General features: G+C 41.6%; 2 protein-coding genes across 2 annotated transcripts; one reads left to right on the plus strand and one right to left on the minus strand.

Moving 5' to 3' along the window:
• Positions 1–745: 745 nt before the first annotated feature.
• kifbp (kinesin family binding protein) lies at positions 746–6297 on the minus strand (the record flags this gene model as incomplete). Its single annotated transcript, XM_080848463.1, has 7 exons — positions 746–2066; positions 2720–2832; positions 3186–3279; positions 4871–5054; positions 5266–5345; positions 5611–5709; positions 5851–6297. 7 exons carry the CDS (start codon positions 6295–6297, stop codon positions 1191–1193), a joined length of 1893 nt encoding a protein of 630 aa, XP_080704589.1. The 3' UTR covers positions 746–1190.
• A 5651-nt stretch (positions 6298–11948) lies between these two features.
• On the plus strand, positions 11949–15611 carry LOC308373109 (uncharacterized protein; the record flags this gene model as incomplete). Its single annotated transcript, XM_080848521.1, has 4 exons — positions 11949–11964; positions 13706–13797; positions 13899–14329; positions 14986–15611. Exons 3-4 carry the CDS (start codon positions 13918–13920, stop codon positions 15609–15611), a joined length of 1038 nt encoding a protein of 345 aa, XP_080704647.1. The 5' UTR covers positions 11949–11964; positions 13706–13797; positions 13899–13917.
• Positions 15612–16742: the final 1131 nt, after the last annotated feature.

The raw sequence follows: 16742 nt of genomic DNA on the forward strand, positions 1-16742 counted from the left end.
GTTTCTAACTGTGATGGGTTCAGCTATTAGGACAAACAAACAAGTCAAAGCATCTGATGAGTTAAAAATGGATCTTATTTTTAAAAAACTGCATCGTTGTGGTGAGACGGTTTGACAGAAACTAATGGGCGGGATCTGCAATAAGAGGAACATACGGTGCTTTCCACTAAAACTGTAGGCCTTTGGTAAAACACAGGTCAGCTCTTTGGAAATCAGTGTTGCGGAACACATCATTTGGAAACGCTAGGGGTAGAAATGAAACACGCCTTAATGGCTGCTTGTAATAACCCTTATCAGAGAAGTGCAATTGTAACGACATTAATCATATTGCCATTATTCATATTGTATTATTATTGAAATACTTCAGTAGCTTATGATGCCTTTATCCAACAGTGTGCCATTAATGCTACCAGAGGAAAACACCATCTTGTCATTTCCAAAGGCAAAGATCAGTACTAAAATGAAATAAAGTAAAGTGAAATGTCAGAAAATACTATTTGGTAAATGTATTAAATTATAAAGTTAATTCAGAAATGTAAAGTGTTTTGCCTCATAATACTTGATGTTTCACAAACTTTTAGACCGTTAGACAGTTTGTAATTCCATTGTGTAAGATTAAGTTGCATGGTGAGGAAAAAAAAAACTACAACACATGAGCCAAGCTAACTGTAGAGCAACAAGTTTATTGCAGCACGGTCATCGTTTTAAACAGATCTGTAATTACAACAAACAAAAACAGCGGTGTTATATTCTAGAATTTACAACATTCTCTGCATTTATACAACAAGTTGTGTTTATTAGTATATGAGGGTTGAAAACTAGAGAGGTCATGCATTGGCAAAACAACATGTCTCTAAATCTCTAGCAGCTCATCCTGCATTGGTCCCAAGCTGACAATGGCATTGGGGAGGTTGGGGAACTATATTATGAGTGAGATGATCAGTTAAAGTTACAGAGGAGCTTTAGTTGAAAATACTTATCAGGAATCAGTGGAAAAAGGCAGAGGGTGACCACATACACTCATAGTGTCAAGATGGATTTACTTTGCGAGAGCGCAAACAAAACCTGAAGGAAGAGTGTTTTTAACAGTGCAAATTAAATCGTTTTGTGTGTTAACCCAACAAACAAAAAAGCTTTAAATTCCAGTCATACAAGAGTGTGGGGGCTATGTTAGTTAAGTTGGGTGTGCTTCAGTTGGTGGTGATCTTGGCCCGGATCCTGTTGATCTTGATGGGCAGCAGGTTCACCATCTCCTCGCTGAGCTCAAGCTCCGTTTCCACGGCAGCCTTGGACTCTGGATGCTTCTTGCAGTACTGCACCACAAACTGGTACGCCTCCAGCGAGAGGTTCAGGTTGTCAATCTGGACCGTCGGGCTGGACGAGATGAGCTTGGACTGGAGCCTCGCCACGCGGAACTTGGCCACCAGCGCGGGCCTCAGCAGGTCGTCCTCCAGCTTGTCGGGGAACTTGCCCTCGGGCGAGCGCGTGGAGTCCAGAAACATGTCGTAGAACCTCATGGACGAGGAGCACAGGTGGTTGAACTTCTTGACGGTGTGCGCATCCAGGTCATCCTGCCGGTCGGCCAGGGCCAGCTTCAGGTCCATCATCTCATAGTAGGTCTCGGCCAGCTCGAACTGCAGCTGCCGGCACACCAGCAGGTAGTACTGGGCGTTCAGGTCCTTGCAGATGGGCTCCAGCAAGTCCACGCGGCGCTTGTGCATCTTGCATCGGCGCTCCAGGTCCTCATCGAAGAAGGCCAGCACTTTGAAGAGGGCGCTGTGGTCCTGCAGGATCTCGATGTGGTCGGTCACGTGGCCGTCCATCTCGAAGTACTCCTTGGCCTCGCACACGTAGTTCTGGCCCACCAGGAAGACGGCGCGCGCCTCGTCAAAGTCCAGCGGGAAGATGCAGCTCACCTTGTCCTCCAGGGCGCAGATGGAGTCGAATGTGTCGCTGGAGCTGAACAGCACTGTGCTCTTCCTCTCACGCTCGCGCTCCTCTTCCTCGTCTCTCCGGGTGCGCCTGAGCTCGGCCTGACGGTCAACGTCCAGCTCGCCAATGTTATCCTGCAGCAAAGGAAGAATTTCACAGTTGGCAGACTTTAAAGAGAGAAGGTTTGCTCTGAGCTAAGAGTTAAGCTAGAAACTGTCTACCCACTCTAAACCCAGCTCGCAAATGATATCCTGCAAGCAAAATAATATTTGGGTCCCTTTCAAGAGTGCTGCCATGTTCTGAGCTGCCAACATACTTACAAACTCTCGATACACATATAATTAGGTGTAAAGACAGGAGACACTGTATACCCACTCGAAACTTGTCTTAGTATACCTCAGTTACAGAAGACTCAAATAAATATTGCCTTCATAAGACATGAGGATCCACATGAAATAAATGCACTGTAATTGCTTTACTCAGCCGATATAGAGCAAGGAGTTTGGCTGTATCCCATCTGTATCCCATCCTGTAATGCTGATTTTAGTTGTGCCAAGTTTATGACACACTGACTGGGTACTTACCTAAAACTAAATATGTAGCTAGGTTGTATAGAGTATGCTTTTAAAAACTTGGCATTGACATTAAAGAAAACGGACAACTTCAGTTTTTAAATCCAGATGGAACCTAATACAGACCTATCTCCAATGCACTTCATATATGTTGTATAATATAAACTAGACAACTGATGGTTGTCTGAGGTGATTTACACGGCTGTATGCATTACCTCCAAGAGTTTCCTAGCGTCCTGCAACAGATTGAGACAGTATTTAATCCAACACCTGCCGATTTCTGCCCTCTTCTGGCGCAGCTGTTCACGACGCTCATACTCCACCTCACCTAAACACAGATCACACCGACATATTATCATTATTAATTATTCATTATTATTATATATTTCCTACATCCCTGTCAACATGCACATACACCCTCATAGAGGCACTGTGTGTATACATCACACAGGTCATGGGAATGTCTATAAACAGAAACACGCAGAAATCGCAAAAGGCTTTCAGCAGTTTACTACAGACAGTCAGACTTTCACTGAAACAGCGGAACTGACTTAATATTAAAGACTTCTATCTGTGTGTCTTTCAGTAATCTGCTGAACACTACCCTCAACAGAGGTAATAACCGAATAAGGGGTGAGCTGTCCATCATCCACCATTTTCACATGTTAAGTGGGCGCTTACTCTCTTGGGCAGCGGCCTCAGAGGGAACTTCCCCAGCCAGTCCGAGTATGACACTGGAGGCTGCCAGGCAGTGCCGCCCCTCCATGTACCGGGTCTGTGGGACAAGTCATCAGCAACACAGATATTAAGTTGCAACAGAAACAGCTCAGAGTATCAACACAGTATTTTTTAGGGAAAAAATAAACTTTAAAAGTACTTATCACAGAACCAATCTTAACATGTTTCTGGGGTGGTCTCTTGTTGCAGTCTTGGGGGCAGTTATATAGGCCGTTGAGGTTATTTAATATTTGTGAAATATGTGTTTAATATGACACTGAACATGCAGGCCTACAACATTGGTGTGTGGAGCAACAAAAATAGCCACGGAGCATAGGTTTAGATCAAACGTATATCCACATTACTGTAAATACTTTGTATTAGGCTTTTTGGTGTGCTGTTTATAGAGCACAACTTCCACTGCATTCCTTTCAGGTATAGTTTACATCTCTGTTGAAATGCTCAATTCATTACATCCATTCGAGCAGCTCATGAAATATAAAAAAATAACATAACCTTTAAGTTCTTTCTGTGGGTGCACAAAAAAATCTGATGAAAAGGAAATCTTTGTGTTTTTCTTTGGGAATATTAATTACATTAATAATGGCCTTCTCTTGCCTAATAAAATGACAAGCTGGGTTTAAAGAAAACTGTGTCACCAAATATTGAACTACAAGAGGATGAACTACTACTATCTTTAGAGGAACTGGAGGAGTAAGTTAAAATATTTTTATTAACCACCCTTGGAGATTAGCATGTTGTATAGGCTAACATTTTTTAGCATAGACTATGGATTTATGAATATTCTAATTCCTGCCTCTATCTATCTGCCATCAGCTTGACTACATTATCAAACAGCTAATAATGTGTTGCTAACGTAACATAAGCTTTGGTCCTGGTTGCCAGCTCTGACTTGGCTAGATTAAAAGGACAAACTTTTGAACACCGTAAAAAGTCTCTGAAGAAATCCATCTAATTCATCATAAGTAAAACATAAGTAATATGGATATGTATACTGATTCCAAAGGTGGAAATGCTCAGCCATGGCATTGACTGCTTATTTCGCTCATGGCATCTTGTGTTTCAAATTTAAAAAAAACCATATGGACATCTTGATTTTCACCAAATCTTGCAGCCTTGGCCTCTGGGGTCTTTTCAAAATGTCCATATCAGAACCACAAAAGTGACAAGATTGTCAAAATGGCTGCCGAGTGGCATGACTTGCCTATAAGGACTTCACAGGGAGTGGCTTAAGCATGTGAAAAGAACAACTAATGTAGGATTCTACGCTGTTCTACTGGTGCTCTGACTAAAAGACAATATTTAACTTATGAAAGGTCCTTTTTTAAACAGTTATTTTATTTGTCAGTGTATAAATCGGAGGGGCCTTTATACGCATTTAAGGTGTATTGCAATGCTATCTCATTAATGTGATAATGTCTTGCGAAGATTGGATTTAAGATTGCAGAAAAAACGGATCTAATTTCTGCTGGCATTGGTGACAATGCCACAGACTTCAGGGGGTTAAGGAAAGTTCACCGACATTCCCATGACAACTGTAGTATCAACATGGGTTAATCTGCATCAATCTGAAAAAATAATAATACGTGGGTTACAGGCTGCATCTCTCATGGGGATCTTGTCCATACCTTTGTGATGTAATACTGGGAGAGTGTCGCTGCATTGATAGCCCACTCAAGTGGCACAAACTGGTTGAACTCCAGCTGTCTCTGCAGGGTGCTGTGGCAGTATTTCCCAGCCCGCTCAAACTGCTCCAAGTTTTTATACACCTGAGCCAGGTAGTACAGGGTGTGGGTGTACGCCATCTCAAACCTGTGTAGGAGTATATTAGAAAAGGGAATGATTTTCACACTTTTTGATTTAACTATCTGATTCAAACCATGACAGGCATGTGAACTAAAATGGTGGTGATCTATTTACAGGAATCAGTTGCACTGAGTAGCTGTAAAAGCACCTCAGACCACTTGTGTAATAGGGACGATTACAGTTTTGTATGCTGGGTTTTTGTTTGATGTTGAATCACCTTTTTGTCCTCTCTTGTTGAGACAGTTGATCTTCCTCTCCAACAAAAAACTCAGTTAGGTCCATGGGCGGCTGGCCATCCTGTGACAATGACAAATAAATAAGTAAGTACAATCAATTCCAATAGAAAATAAACATCTGCCCAGTGCAATCTTATTGTGTACCATAAGATGGCATATACTATCGGATAGACATTAGACAATAAGAAGGCAGGACAATGCTATTTCAGGGGAGAATGATCTTAACATAACTAAAATAACATAGTCTCAGATGTCAAGTCAAGTTTGAATTGAGTGAAAGAAATGTATCGTTGAAATATGAATAGTGCTCTCTTTATGGCTCTCACCTCTTTCATGTAGCGTATGTATATCGATTCGGCTGTCTCTAAGAATCCTTGCGCTTTCTCGGTTTCATCTCTGCCCGCCCACAGAATTCCAAGCTGATTCTATCAAAGACAAAAAGCAAGCCTGTATGACACTAACACAGTAATGTATGAGACACATGATACATTAGATATCACGACAAATAAACGATTAACATCCTTATACAACGTAGGCTACTGGCGCTAGAAACACAGATGACGTACCCTGGCCTGGATACACAAAGACACGTTCTCCTGTGTAATGGTGCACCTTTCCAGTAGTTTCATGCATTTCATCAAGTGCTCTTCGCCAGCAGACAATTCTTCAGTTTCCAAATGGTTTACGCCGAGGTAGTATTCGATCACCCCGAGTTTAGCAGCTCGTATTCCTGCACTGGAATCACCAGGGCAGCTTCTCCCACAAGCCTCACCCTTCGCTCCATCAACGGGTTCCTCTGTCTGACACTCAGCATCGTTCTCATCGTTCTCAGTCTCTCCGATATCAAAGTTATTTAACACAGTGTAGATCTCCTTTAACAGGTCCCTGGCTTTATATTTAGAGCGAAAGGGGTCATTCTCTGGATCGTTTCTTGACTCTACATCTGAGAGAGTTTGAGAGTCACGAAATTTGTCACACACAGCTCTCCACTCCTGACTGTACGAGGAGGCCATGTTGTTTGTTGAGAATGCACGTTATCCAGTGTCACCAATAGGGGTCAGCAACACGTCAACTTCGCTTTGGGAGAAGACCTTATGCTCTGGATAAATGAAAGGAATAACAGATCATGTATGCGACTATTTCTTAAGCAGTGAATGATATAGGGTATGAGGTCACGCCATAAGCCCTTACATTCTGTTATTTAAAGGGTAATACCAAAGTCCATAATATAGGCCGCAAGGTGAAGCACGAAAAGTGCTTTAGAAAATGAATCCCGTTCCACTCACTGGCATCTACACAATCTTTAGCTTATAAAAAAGAACGAGTCGTGGTTAGTTACCAAAAAAAAGTTCGTCGCTGATTTTCCAGTCGATTGTCTATATGGCTTTGTTTTATGCAGAACTAGAGACTTCAGAGCGTAATAAGATTTTTGTCGGGAGCCGTGCCACGGTTCGACACGTGATCATGCTACACCAATGAGAAGGCTGCTTTTTGACAACAGAATGGAAAAATGGCGGCTCCCGTGCGGTTAGAAACATCGTTAAAGATAGAGGAAAACACTTGAACATCCTCAAAATTGGGCTAAATTAATTCTAATTAGTGCTGTATACATAGCCGCGTCCAAGAAGAACAATGAGGCAAATATACGATAATGTTATTTTTATGTTAAGTCATTTAGATCAAGTTTGACATACATGGGCATACACATTACTGACGATCTTACATGGACTGTGAACACCCAGTACACCGAAGAAATCAAGGCAAAGACTGTACTTCCTACGTCAGCTAAGGTGATCTTAACTATGAGAAATCATAGGCTTAGATGATACACAAACAATTCCATGCAACATTGTAAGAAGTCATCACAGAAATACAATAATCATCCCAACTTTAGAAATCCAGGGAGGGGGTTGACTTTTCCTCATTGATCTGGAGCACTCACACCTAATTGTAAGCCCTGTCAGACCCTCGTTTGTAATTGTGATTAACATTAAATAAGGGTTAAATACATTATATCAGTAAGACACAGCACAAAATACAGTAGTAATAAGGATAAGTGCAACGGCCCAGTGGTTGAGAAACACTACACTAGGACATCAAGTCTGAAATGCCATCAGCGGTTGCACAGTGAAGAAAAGCCATGTAAATGCTTGAATTCTGAAGTTTGAAGTTTGCCCTTCTCAAATGCATATGTTGATACTCATGCCAATGTGGAAAAACTTCTAAACAAGCTGGGTCTTTAAAACATCACCTGATAGTACATGGCAGGGAAGGTCCACATAAATGTGCCTGACCTTTTATATGTTTACAATATTTAAAGGCATTTTCACTGGCATTTTCATATGCAAAAACATACTATGTGGGAAAACATTTACAAGGTCTTCAACTCTGTTTGTGTGTGTGTGTGTGTGGAAGAGAAGACTGGAGAGAAGCCTCGTGAAGGTGCCCAGTGTGTGCACACTCACACTCACACACATGCACATCCTCATATAGGCTGTAAGGTGAACCCTGTTTCCGTTTCAACCCGCTACACTGTCTGGCATATACAGATGTGGCAGTCATTGCTGTAAGTGTGCAGACAGATTTGCCATGCACTTTATATGTTTTTTTTACAGGGACTGGCAACAGGACATGTATCATTGACATTACCAAGGTGTCATCAGCTCTTTGAACCAGTGTGTTTTCAGCCTTGATCGGAATTCAAACATGTTCTGGGTGTGACTCCACAAGTGCCTTTAATGGCAAAGGAGAAAAAAAAGACATTTTCTGTTGCATGTGAGAAAGATGAGTACCTAAAGGCTTTTAAAAGTTTAGGTACTAACTTAAACTTGGAGCAGTCAACATTTGCATTTCTTTGCCAGTATGTATGCCACTTATATGATCAGTCGGCAGCTGATAATGTAAATAAAGCTAGGTTCAAGGCTTTCTGTATGACATCATCAGCCTTGCCAGAATTATCCATTCCCCCTACCACTGATGCCCTCCATCAGCACTGCAAAAGGGCAAACTACCAGGCTGCAATAATGAGGTCCTGTCTCAAACATAATATAAGTGCTCCATCACCTGCTGGATATGGTTGGCAAATAGAGAATGGGAACTTGCATGTCACCTGGATGACTAGAAATCCGGCCCCTGACAGTGTTTTGCATGTGATACACTGTGGCTGCAAAGGTGCCTGTGAGACAGACAGATGTTTTTCTGCAGGATTGTGTTGCATAGTTGACCTATGTCGTTGCTGTAGGAACTGGAAGATAACTGTCCTGACACTGACACTAACAGTGAGGACTGAGTGTCCCTAATCTGTTATTTCTTATTCAGTTTTGTACAGTTTTATATATCATATTTCATGTTTCATAAAGAGTGTTTTTATGGTTCATTAGTGTTGTTTTCATTTGTGGAAGAATGAATGAATGAATGAACAAACAGATGGTCATTGGTATTTACAATTACTGCCTTTTATTGATACATGGAGGTTTATTTGTCACATACATAAAAATACTACCGTTTTTTCTGTGCGAGTGTGAAGAAAGAAAGATCAAGAAATATTTTTCATAAATAGCAAGAGGGAGTTTAAAGAGCAGTGTGTGGGAAAAAGGTGTAATTGATGTTTTATAGTCATTGTGTGTGTTCAGGATAAGGAATGCTTGAGGAAAGAAGCTCCTCCTCAGTCTCTCTGTTCTGGTCTTGTAGCAGCAGAGACGTTTGCCTGACCTCAGTGTTTTGAAAAGTCCATGGTCAGGATGTTAGGAATCCTTTACAATACCTTGGGCGCTGGTAGGTAGGTCTTTTCTTGTAGGTCTCCTGCAGAATATGGAGAGATGCTCTGATGATTCGGTGCTGCAGTCACAGGCTGTACAGTTCCCATACCAAGTGATGCTGTCAGGACACACAGCTGATGGTGCTGAACTTCCTCAGCTGATGTAGGAAGTACAGTCTTTGCCTTGATTTCTTCGGTGGGTGTTCACAGTCCATGTAAGATCCACAGTAATGGGTATTCCCATGTATGTTAAACTTGATGTCAATGACTTAACATAAAAATAACATTATCGTATATTTGCCTCATTGTTATTCTTGGACGCGGCTATCTATACAGCACTAATTAGAATTAATTTAGCCCACTTTTGAGGATGTTCGGATGTTTTCCTCTATCTTTAACGATGTTTCTAACCACACGGGAGCCGCCATTTTTCCATTCTGTTGACAAATGCAGCCTTCTCATTGGTGTAGCATGATCACGTGTCGAACCGTGGCACGGCTCCCGACAAAAATCTTATTACGCTCTGAAGTCTCTAGTTCTGCATGAAACAAAGCCATATAGACAATCGACTGGAAAATCAGCGACGAACTTTTTTTTGGTAACTAACCACGACTCGTTCTTTTTTATAAGCTAAAGATTGTGTAGATGCCAGTGAGTGGAACGGGCTGAAACGAAAACCGTGTTCACCTTACGGCCTAATACGCCCATGTACCCAACCAAGAGAGCTGACAAGGCATACTCCAATCAGTGGGTGGCGGTAGGCTCTAATAATGTTAGCAGGCAACATGAGAAGTTGTAGAAGAAATAGGTGGTTTGTTAGAGCTTCCGTGGAGCTAGCAACAAACGTCAAAATAAAAGTCCACTACAAAGTTTAGTTTAAAAATCCGGTTTGACAAATGTTTCAACGTGTTTCACACTTGCCAGTTGCGAACTTGATACACTGTATATAGAATTTGCGTATTTTGTCACTTTAGCAGACTGAAAAATAACACGAAATTATAAGATAGCCATTGTTTATCATCCTTTACTTCTCCATTCTCCATTTAACCTGTTACAGATAATCACATCCAGAAAGTTGCATTTCACACCAAAGGCCACTTTATTTACACTTCTCGTGATCCATAATACTCTCTATGTAACTGAACGTTGAATGTCCGAATTATGTGACCTATTACATAAGCAAAAGGAAGCAAGTTTTTCTTCCGGGACAACGTTGTACTTTGCCTGGCTGAGGTTTGTAAAAGACCATAAGGATTGAACCAAAGCCGACTGGAGGGTCTCTTAGTTCGTCTTCTCTGATGAGTCCAATTTTCAGCTTTGCCCAACACATGGTCGTCTGATGGTTAGACGGAGACCTGGAGAGGCCTACAAGTCACAGAGTCTTGCACCTACTGTGAAATTGGACTCATCAGAGAAGACGAACTAAGAGACCCTCCAGTCGGCTTTGGTTCAATCCTTATGGTCTTTTACAAACCTCAGCCAGGCAAAGTACAACGTTGTCCCGGAAGAAAAACTTGCTTCCTTTTGCTCTGACAATGTTCCCCAACTCTGAGAAGTGTTTTTTCCAGCAGGGCAATGCTCCATGCCACACAGCCAGGCCAGTAAAGGTGTGGATGGAGTATCACCAGATCAGGACCCTGTCATGGCCAGCCCAATTTCGAGACCTGAATCCCATAAAAAAACTCTGAAATGTGATCAAGAGGAAGATGGATGGTCACAAGCCATGAAAAGAAGCCGAGCTGCTTGAATTCTTGCGCCAGGAGTAGCATAAAGTCACCCAACGGCAATGTGAAAGACTGGTGGAGAGCATGCCAAGACACATGAAAGTTGTGATTTTAAATCAAGGTTATTCCACCAAATATTGATTTCTGAACTCTTCCTAAGTTAAAGCATTAGTATTGTGTAGTTTAAAAATGAATATGAGCTTGTTTTCTTTGCATTATTCGAGATCTGAAGACACTGCATCTTTTTTGCTATTTTGACCAATTGTCATTTTTCTGCAAATAAATGATCTAAATGACAATATTTTTATTTGAAATTTGGTAGGAATGTTGCCAGTAGGTTATAGAATAAAACAAAAATATACATTTTACTTTAACACATACCAATAAATAGTAAAACCAGAGAAACTGATAATTTTGAAGTGGTCTCTTAATTTTTTCCGCGGCTGTATATATTTTAAGTGAGTGTTATGTGGATTTCATTTCAGAACCATACCAAGGAGACACAATTTTATGTTTTTCCATATTATTGTAGGCCAAGTGCATTAAAAAAAAAATATATATATATATATATATATATATCCTACCTTTCATCTCAGTTTCAAACAGGTGGAATGACTAATGCAGTCACCTTTTGTTGTGTAGGCACAATTCTAAATATGCCATTTCCCAGACTGCCTAGGAAAAACAAATGCTCTTTTTCAGCTGAACAACACTGATTCTTTGCATTAAATTTCCACCTTGGTTCGTATTTTCCAACCTCTACGTTTAGTGTACCTTTGGTGTCACATAAAGTTTGTTGAATGAGCATCTATTCTTTCGTTTAAAGGAAATCAGTGTTGTTCAGCTGAAAAAGAGCATTTGTGTAATTAAAAACTAATGAATAGGTTTCGACTTTTATTTTGAAAAAAAAAAATGACGAAAGGCCATAGTGAATTTTTCGTTATTGTGGCTGACTATACGCAGATTATTTTAGCCAAAGATATACAATATTTGATTTAGTCCTTGTTAAGTAACAGTACAGCGTTTTTCGTGCTTTGGTAGCATTAGATGCTAAACACAAAATAAAAGGCATTTATTTAGCTAGGTGATGATCGAAAGCATAAACAGTCGTTCCATTGACATTTTTGTGACAGTCTGCTGCCACCTACTGTCCGCCGGTAGAAAAACACCCGGAACATTGAGCAAAAAAAATAGGATCAGTAAGTATTATGGCATTCCCAAACACCGGCATGAAATCATCTGTAATCGGCATGAATAAGCACACGCTTGATGGCAATGGTAACAGTCATGGTCATGTCAAAAGATTGGTACATTTTCTGTATTGGTGACTGGATGCAACCACAAGTAGGTAGCCAACCAATACATCCAGAAGTTGGAGCAATCCGCTTGGGTGCGCAAACGTGCACTTTAGGGCGAATAATAATTTAAGAAGCACATGAGCTTTTGTCTCACGCAAACTGCACACGCAAAACACTGCGTCCTACTGACATATGCTTCTGTCACATGAATAGTTGCAACTTAAAAAATTGTGGCGTGTAGCCAACTTTGCAATCTTCCTTGAACTATAAAATCATCGAGGGCATCGAGACGCTCACCATTTGTTTATCTTCGCACTGAAAACTAAGGTATGGTAGCCTATTTCTTAGGCCTACATCACTTGCATTTGTTTGACCTATAGCCAACTGTCCTTATCGGTTACTCCGATTATAGGAACGGGTGTAGGAAAATGCTTGCAACATTGTTTTGCGATCCAAACCAAATCACAGTGTATGATGAAAAATACGGGCTTCTTAAGGAAGTTACCGTGGACTCTACCAAGCTTGCCAAGCCAAGTAGGGTTGTTCGAAAGCCGAAGTCGCTGGTAGTAGCCTACTATTGCTTTAAAGAAATCAATTACGTTGAAGTTTAGATGACTCTAGGGGGTGGCTATTGTAAACATGTCTCGCATGGTTAAGGAAGTAGCCTAAAAAACAACTGGCGTGGGATAAGATTGCCAAACCAGATAGCAGATGATGTCCCTCCTTCGTCTGTCATATTCCTTGCGATTCATTAACATAACATATTTTGCCCTGACATTCAGATTCAAGATATATCAAAACTTGGATCTTGTTTTCTCCAGAATTATGTGCATCTGTAGTGTGACATTTAGGCCACTGGAAAACACACCTGTGCGAGTGCTGCTGGTTGTTGTGGTAGACAGCTCATGGTGTTTCCGACAAGCCTACATTCCCTGCAAAGACGCAAAATCTTTCGTTTGCCGAATAACTATCAGAAGATGGTAGGGTACCGAGATAGCGAACACACATTGGTCCAACGGTGGATTGTGCTCGTCACCTCCTATATATTTATTCTATGTCTATGGTCACCTCACTGAAGGTGTGCTTCTGGCGACTTCCGCTCTCAGACCACCATCACCTTAAACTTGGCGTGGATATTAAGAAATTATGAAATTTCTAATTAATATCCTTGACATAGTCTGCCGTTGGCAAGAAAGGCATTTGTTCTAGAAAAATGCTTGGAGGCTATTTCTTCAAAGGAAGTTTCAATTTTTGAGTTGTAAAAGATAAGAAAGGCAGTTCAGAAGTTTGATTTGGTCCTGGCAGCTGGTTATAAGTTGCTATTCTTATTATACATCATTGGTATGTTTTGATGGTGAATATAGGTCATTGTAAAAATATTAGTTCACAGTGAAAACCAGCTCCTGAAAATTGAAGCCTATTTTGAAAAAAGTTTGAGCTGGCCAATCATGTTGTACAGTCATGAAATGTAACAACTTAGCAGGGCATACATATGTAAATAAACTTATAGAAATACTGTTCAGTGAAATAACTTTGGAATATGTAAAAGCGCATGGCTGCTGAAAAAATAATTTAGTTGCAGGCAGAGTTGAGTTCTGAGCTGCATGTGTTGATGTTATGTATTTGAATGTAATTCTTTCAGAGTCACTGTGTGACATTAAGAAGGACATATACCAAGCAGAGGTACTCACAAAAGCTCAAGAACCAATCTGAAGAACCTGAACACGTTCACAGGTCTGTTGTGATACACAAACATTAAACCACCAAACCCTTTATATTTAAAACCACAAACAATACAAAATATTTCTAACAAAACCTCATCCTCAACTCCACAGCTCTCACAGTACAGGAGAAATGATGGCTCTGCCAAGATTTCGCAAGCGCAAGTTCACTGATGCTGAGCTAGGTGTTCTAATAACAGAGGTGACCAAACAAGAGGAGGCGCTGACCAGGCAAAAGAACACTCTAACCATCCAGGAGAAATATAAGATCTGGTTCAACATTGCCGAACGGGTGAGCGCAGCCTCGGGACTGCAACGATCCATCGTTGACGTGAAGCGACGATGGCAAGACCTAAGGCGGCGGACGAAGGACAAGGTCAACATGGCGCGACAGAACCTCAGGGTTTACAGTCCGTCTTCCTCCTTGTTCTCCCTGTCCATAGCCCTGGCTGAGGAGAAGAGGTATACAGACGTAGTGGACACACAGATACCCCTAGAGGTTAAGATGAAGGAGGAGAGTGAGACGGTGTGTTATCCCAGTGAAGGTAATCTTGTGTTATCTGTTGAACAGCTTCAGAGGTTGCAGGAGGTCGTCTAAAAATGTTGACCAATTTATATCAAAAGATTTTCCCCAAATTCTGAACAACATGTGCAAATCATATGCTGGTAAAAATATATGTAGGTTAACCAGATTAACTATTTTTCGTGGGACAGACCCATAAGTCAACTTGTGGCCTTATACCTGATAAATGACTATTGTTATTTGTACGACTTATAGGCCGACTGCTCTGTCCAGTTTGTGCAGCATTTGTTATTCATAGTTGGGTCTTTGGATAGGTTGATAATCATCAAGGATAGGACGGTAGTGGTACACAGTTTTACATACATGTCAAGTTGTAAACTGTTAACCTCACCCTCAACCATTGCTGTTGATAAACAAACAGCAACATAATTGGAGAATCAGATCCCTTACAGAATGTTATGAAGTATAAGACACATAACTTTATGATTTGTTGCCACAACATTTGGCACCTTAATTTGACACCATGCCTTATTGGCCATGGTTCTAACTCGTATCCCTTTGTGCAAAAGGAAATAAAAAATTGATTTCAATCACTTTGAATGCACTTTCAAATTCCTACGAATGGACAGATAGATTGGGACTTTTCTAAACATTCACACTATTTTGTGGCTTCCACAGATTTGATGATGAACATAAACACCACCGGTGGAGAGGTAGGCCAGCAGTCTGCTGATGATCAGCCGTCATCGGTCCATGACCACCACTCTCAGGACTCCTCTGATTCATGCCCACCCACCCTACCAGACGCAGAGCCAACCAGTTCTACATCTCTGTCAGACCATCAGATCCAGGTCAGCGTCAAGGCAGAACTGCCTGAGCCTGCTGATCTGAGCCGTCTCATTGGTGGAATGCCTGGGAGTGAATTTCCAAGACGTTGCTCAAAAGTGCCCCCACAGCCAGGGGGAGGGGTGGCAGCCGCCCCACAGAGGGCGTTCAGCATCCCCACGCAGTTCGCCTCCCTGAGCCCTTTCGAAGAGCAGCTCTTGGCAGTTCACCGGGAGCAGGCGGCGGCCATCCGCGAGGGCTTCCGTTCACTGGCTCAGCAGAACCGGCTCCTCTACCTGGAGGTCTGCGAGACCAACCGGAACGTGGCCAGGATTGCCTCAGCGGTGGCCGAAAAGGCAGTGAGCTCCTCTGGCGTGGCTGAGGAGCTGATCCGAGTGCAGCAGAGAATAAGCCAGAGTATTGACTCCACTAACAATCTTCACACTCGGGTGATAGACCTGCTGTTCGCACAGAAGTAGCGCCCTATCATTGTCATGCCCGGTGAAGGGAAAGGCATGAATCTCGGGCCCAGTGGGGATATAGGCAGTATGTGCCAAGCTGATTCATGATAACATGATGTTGCAATTTGGCAATATTGCGGTTAGTTTCTTCATGATTTCAATACAGGGCTTAGGGCTGGGTAGTTCCGCCCACCGCATACATGAATATGTGATTCATATGGACACATACAATACATCGTGATCAAAAGTGAAAGTGTCACGACAGTATTGCTGAAAGAACTTAATTAAAATAAAAAGGATGTGTTAAGTGAATGAATGAGTGAGGTACAAAAATGCATGCATTCATTCATTCACCACATGCGTTCATCTATGATGTCAAGGACTTCATCAGATCAGAGTGCTATAGGTCCTTATTTAAGTGCACGCACTGTTCTGACTAAAGATGGATGCTAATGGCCCTGTAGGAGCAAACACTCTCAAGTGATGCACACATAAACCCAGGTTACTTATGCAGTTTGACTGAGATTAACCTCTAACACGGCCATAGTGTGAGGGGGATCTGCGTAACTGCGCTGCTTTGTCGTTCTACTTATGTGATCACTTGCAAGAGCTAATAATAACCAGTTTCACTTCCCCGTGGATACATTTTGCGCTTTGTGAACTTCTCAAACTACAGATGAGTGTTTCAATACGAGAAGTGTGAAGTGAAACTGTGGTACTGGTGACCGTTAGAACCTCAGTGAGGCTACATTTCTGTATTACGAAGGATGTAATGCTGTGTTTTTCAAATTAATCTCTTAATTGAAGTTCACTTCAAGTGTTTCTCTCCGAAGTACTCTTGCAAGCCAGCAGAACCACAGTAACCTAACTTTGGGTGGTGTGATCTATTTGTGGTTTTCCAGCTTCCATAATAAACTGTCATTCATGACTGAAAGTGCTTATTTAATTTGGTATTTCATTAGCTATTTACAGTACTTTGGAAGGCCATTAGGTGGAGCAGCATGCAGTGAATGTTACAATGATGATGGCTGCCATTGTCAGCTACGTTGTTGACCTGACCATGTCGAGGTTGCAGTATCATTTTTATGAGAATGCTGCAGGCAAGTTAGTTAATCAAGTGAGTTTGGCAATTCATCTTCAATCTTCAAT

Source organism: Sprattus sprattus, assembly GCF_963457725.1.
Source record: "Sprattus sprattus genome assembly, chromosome: 12".
NCBI classification, from domain to species: domain Eukaryota; kingdom Metazoa; phylum Chordata; class Actinopteri; order Clupeiformes; family Clupeidae; genus Sprattus; species Sprattus sprattus.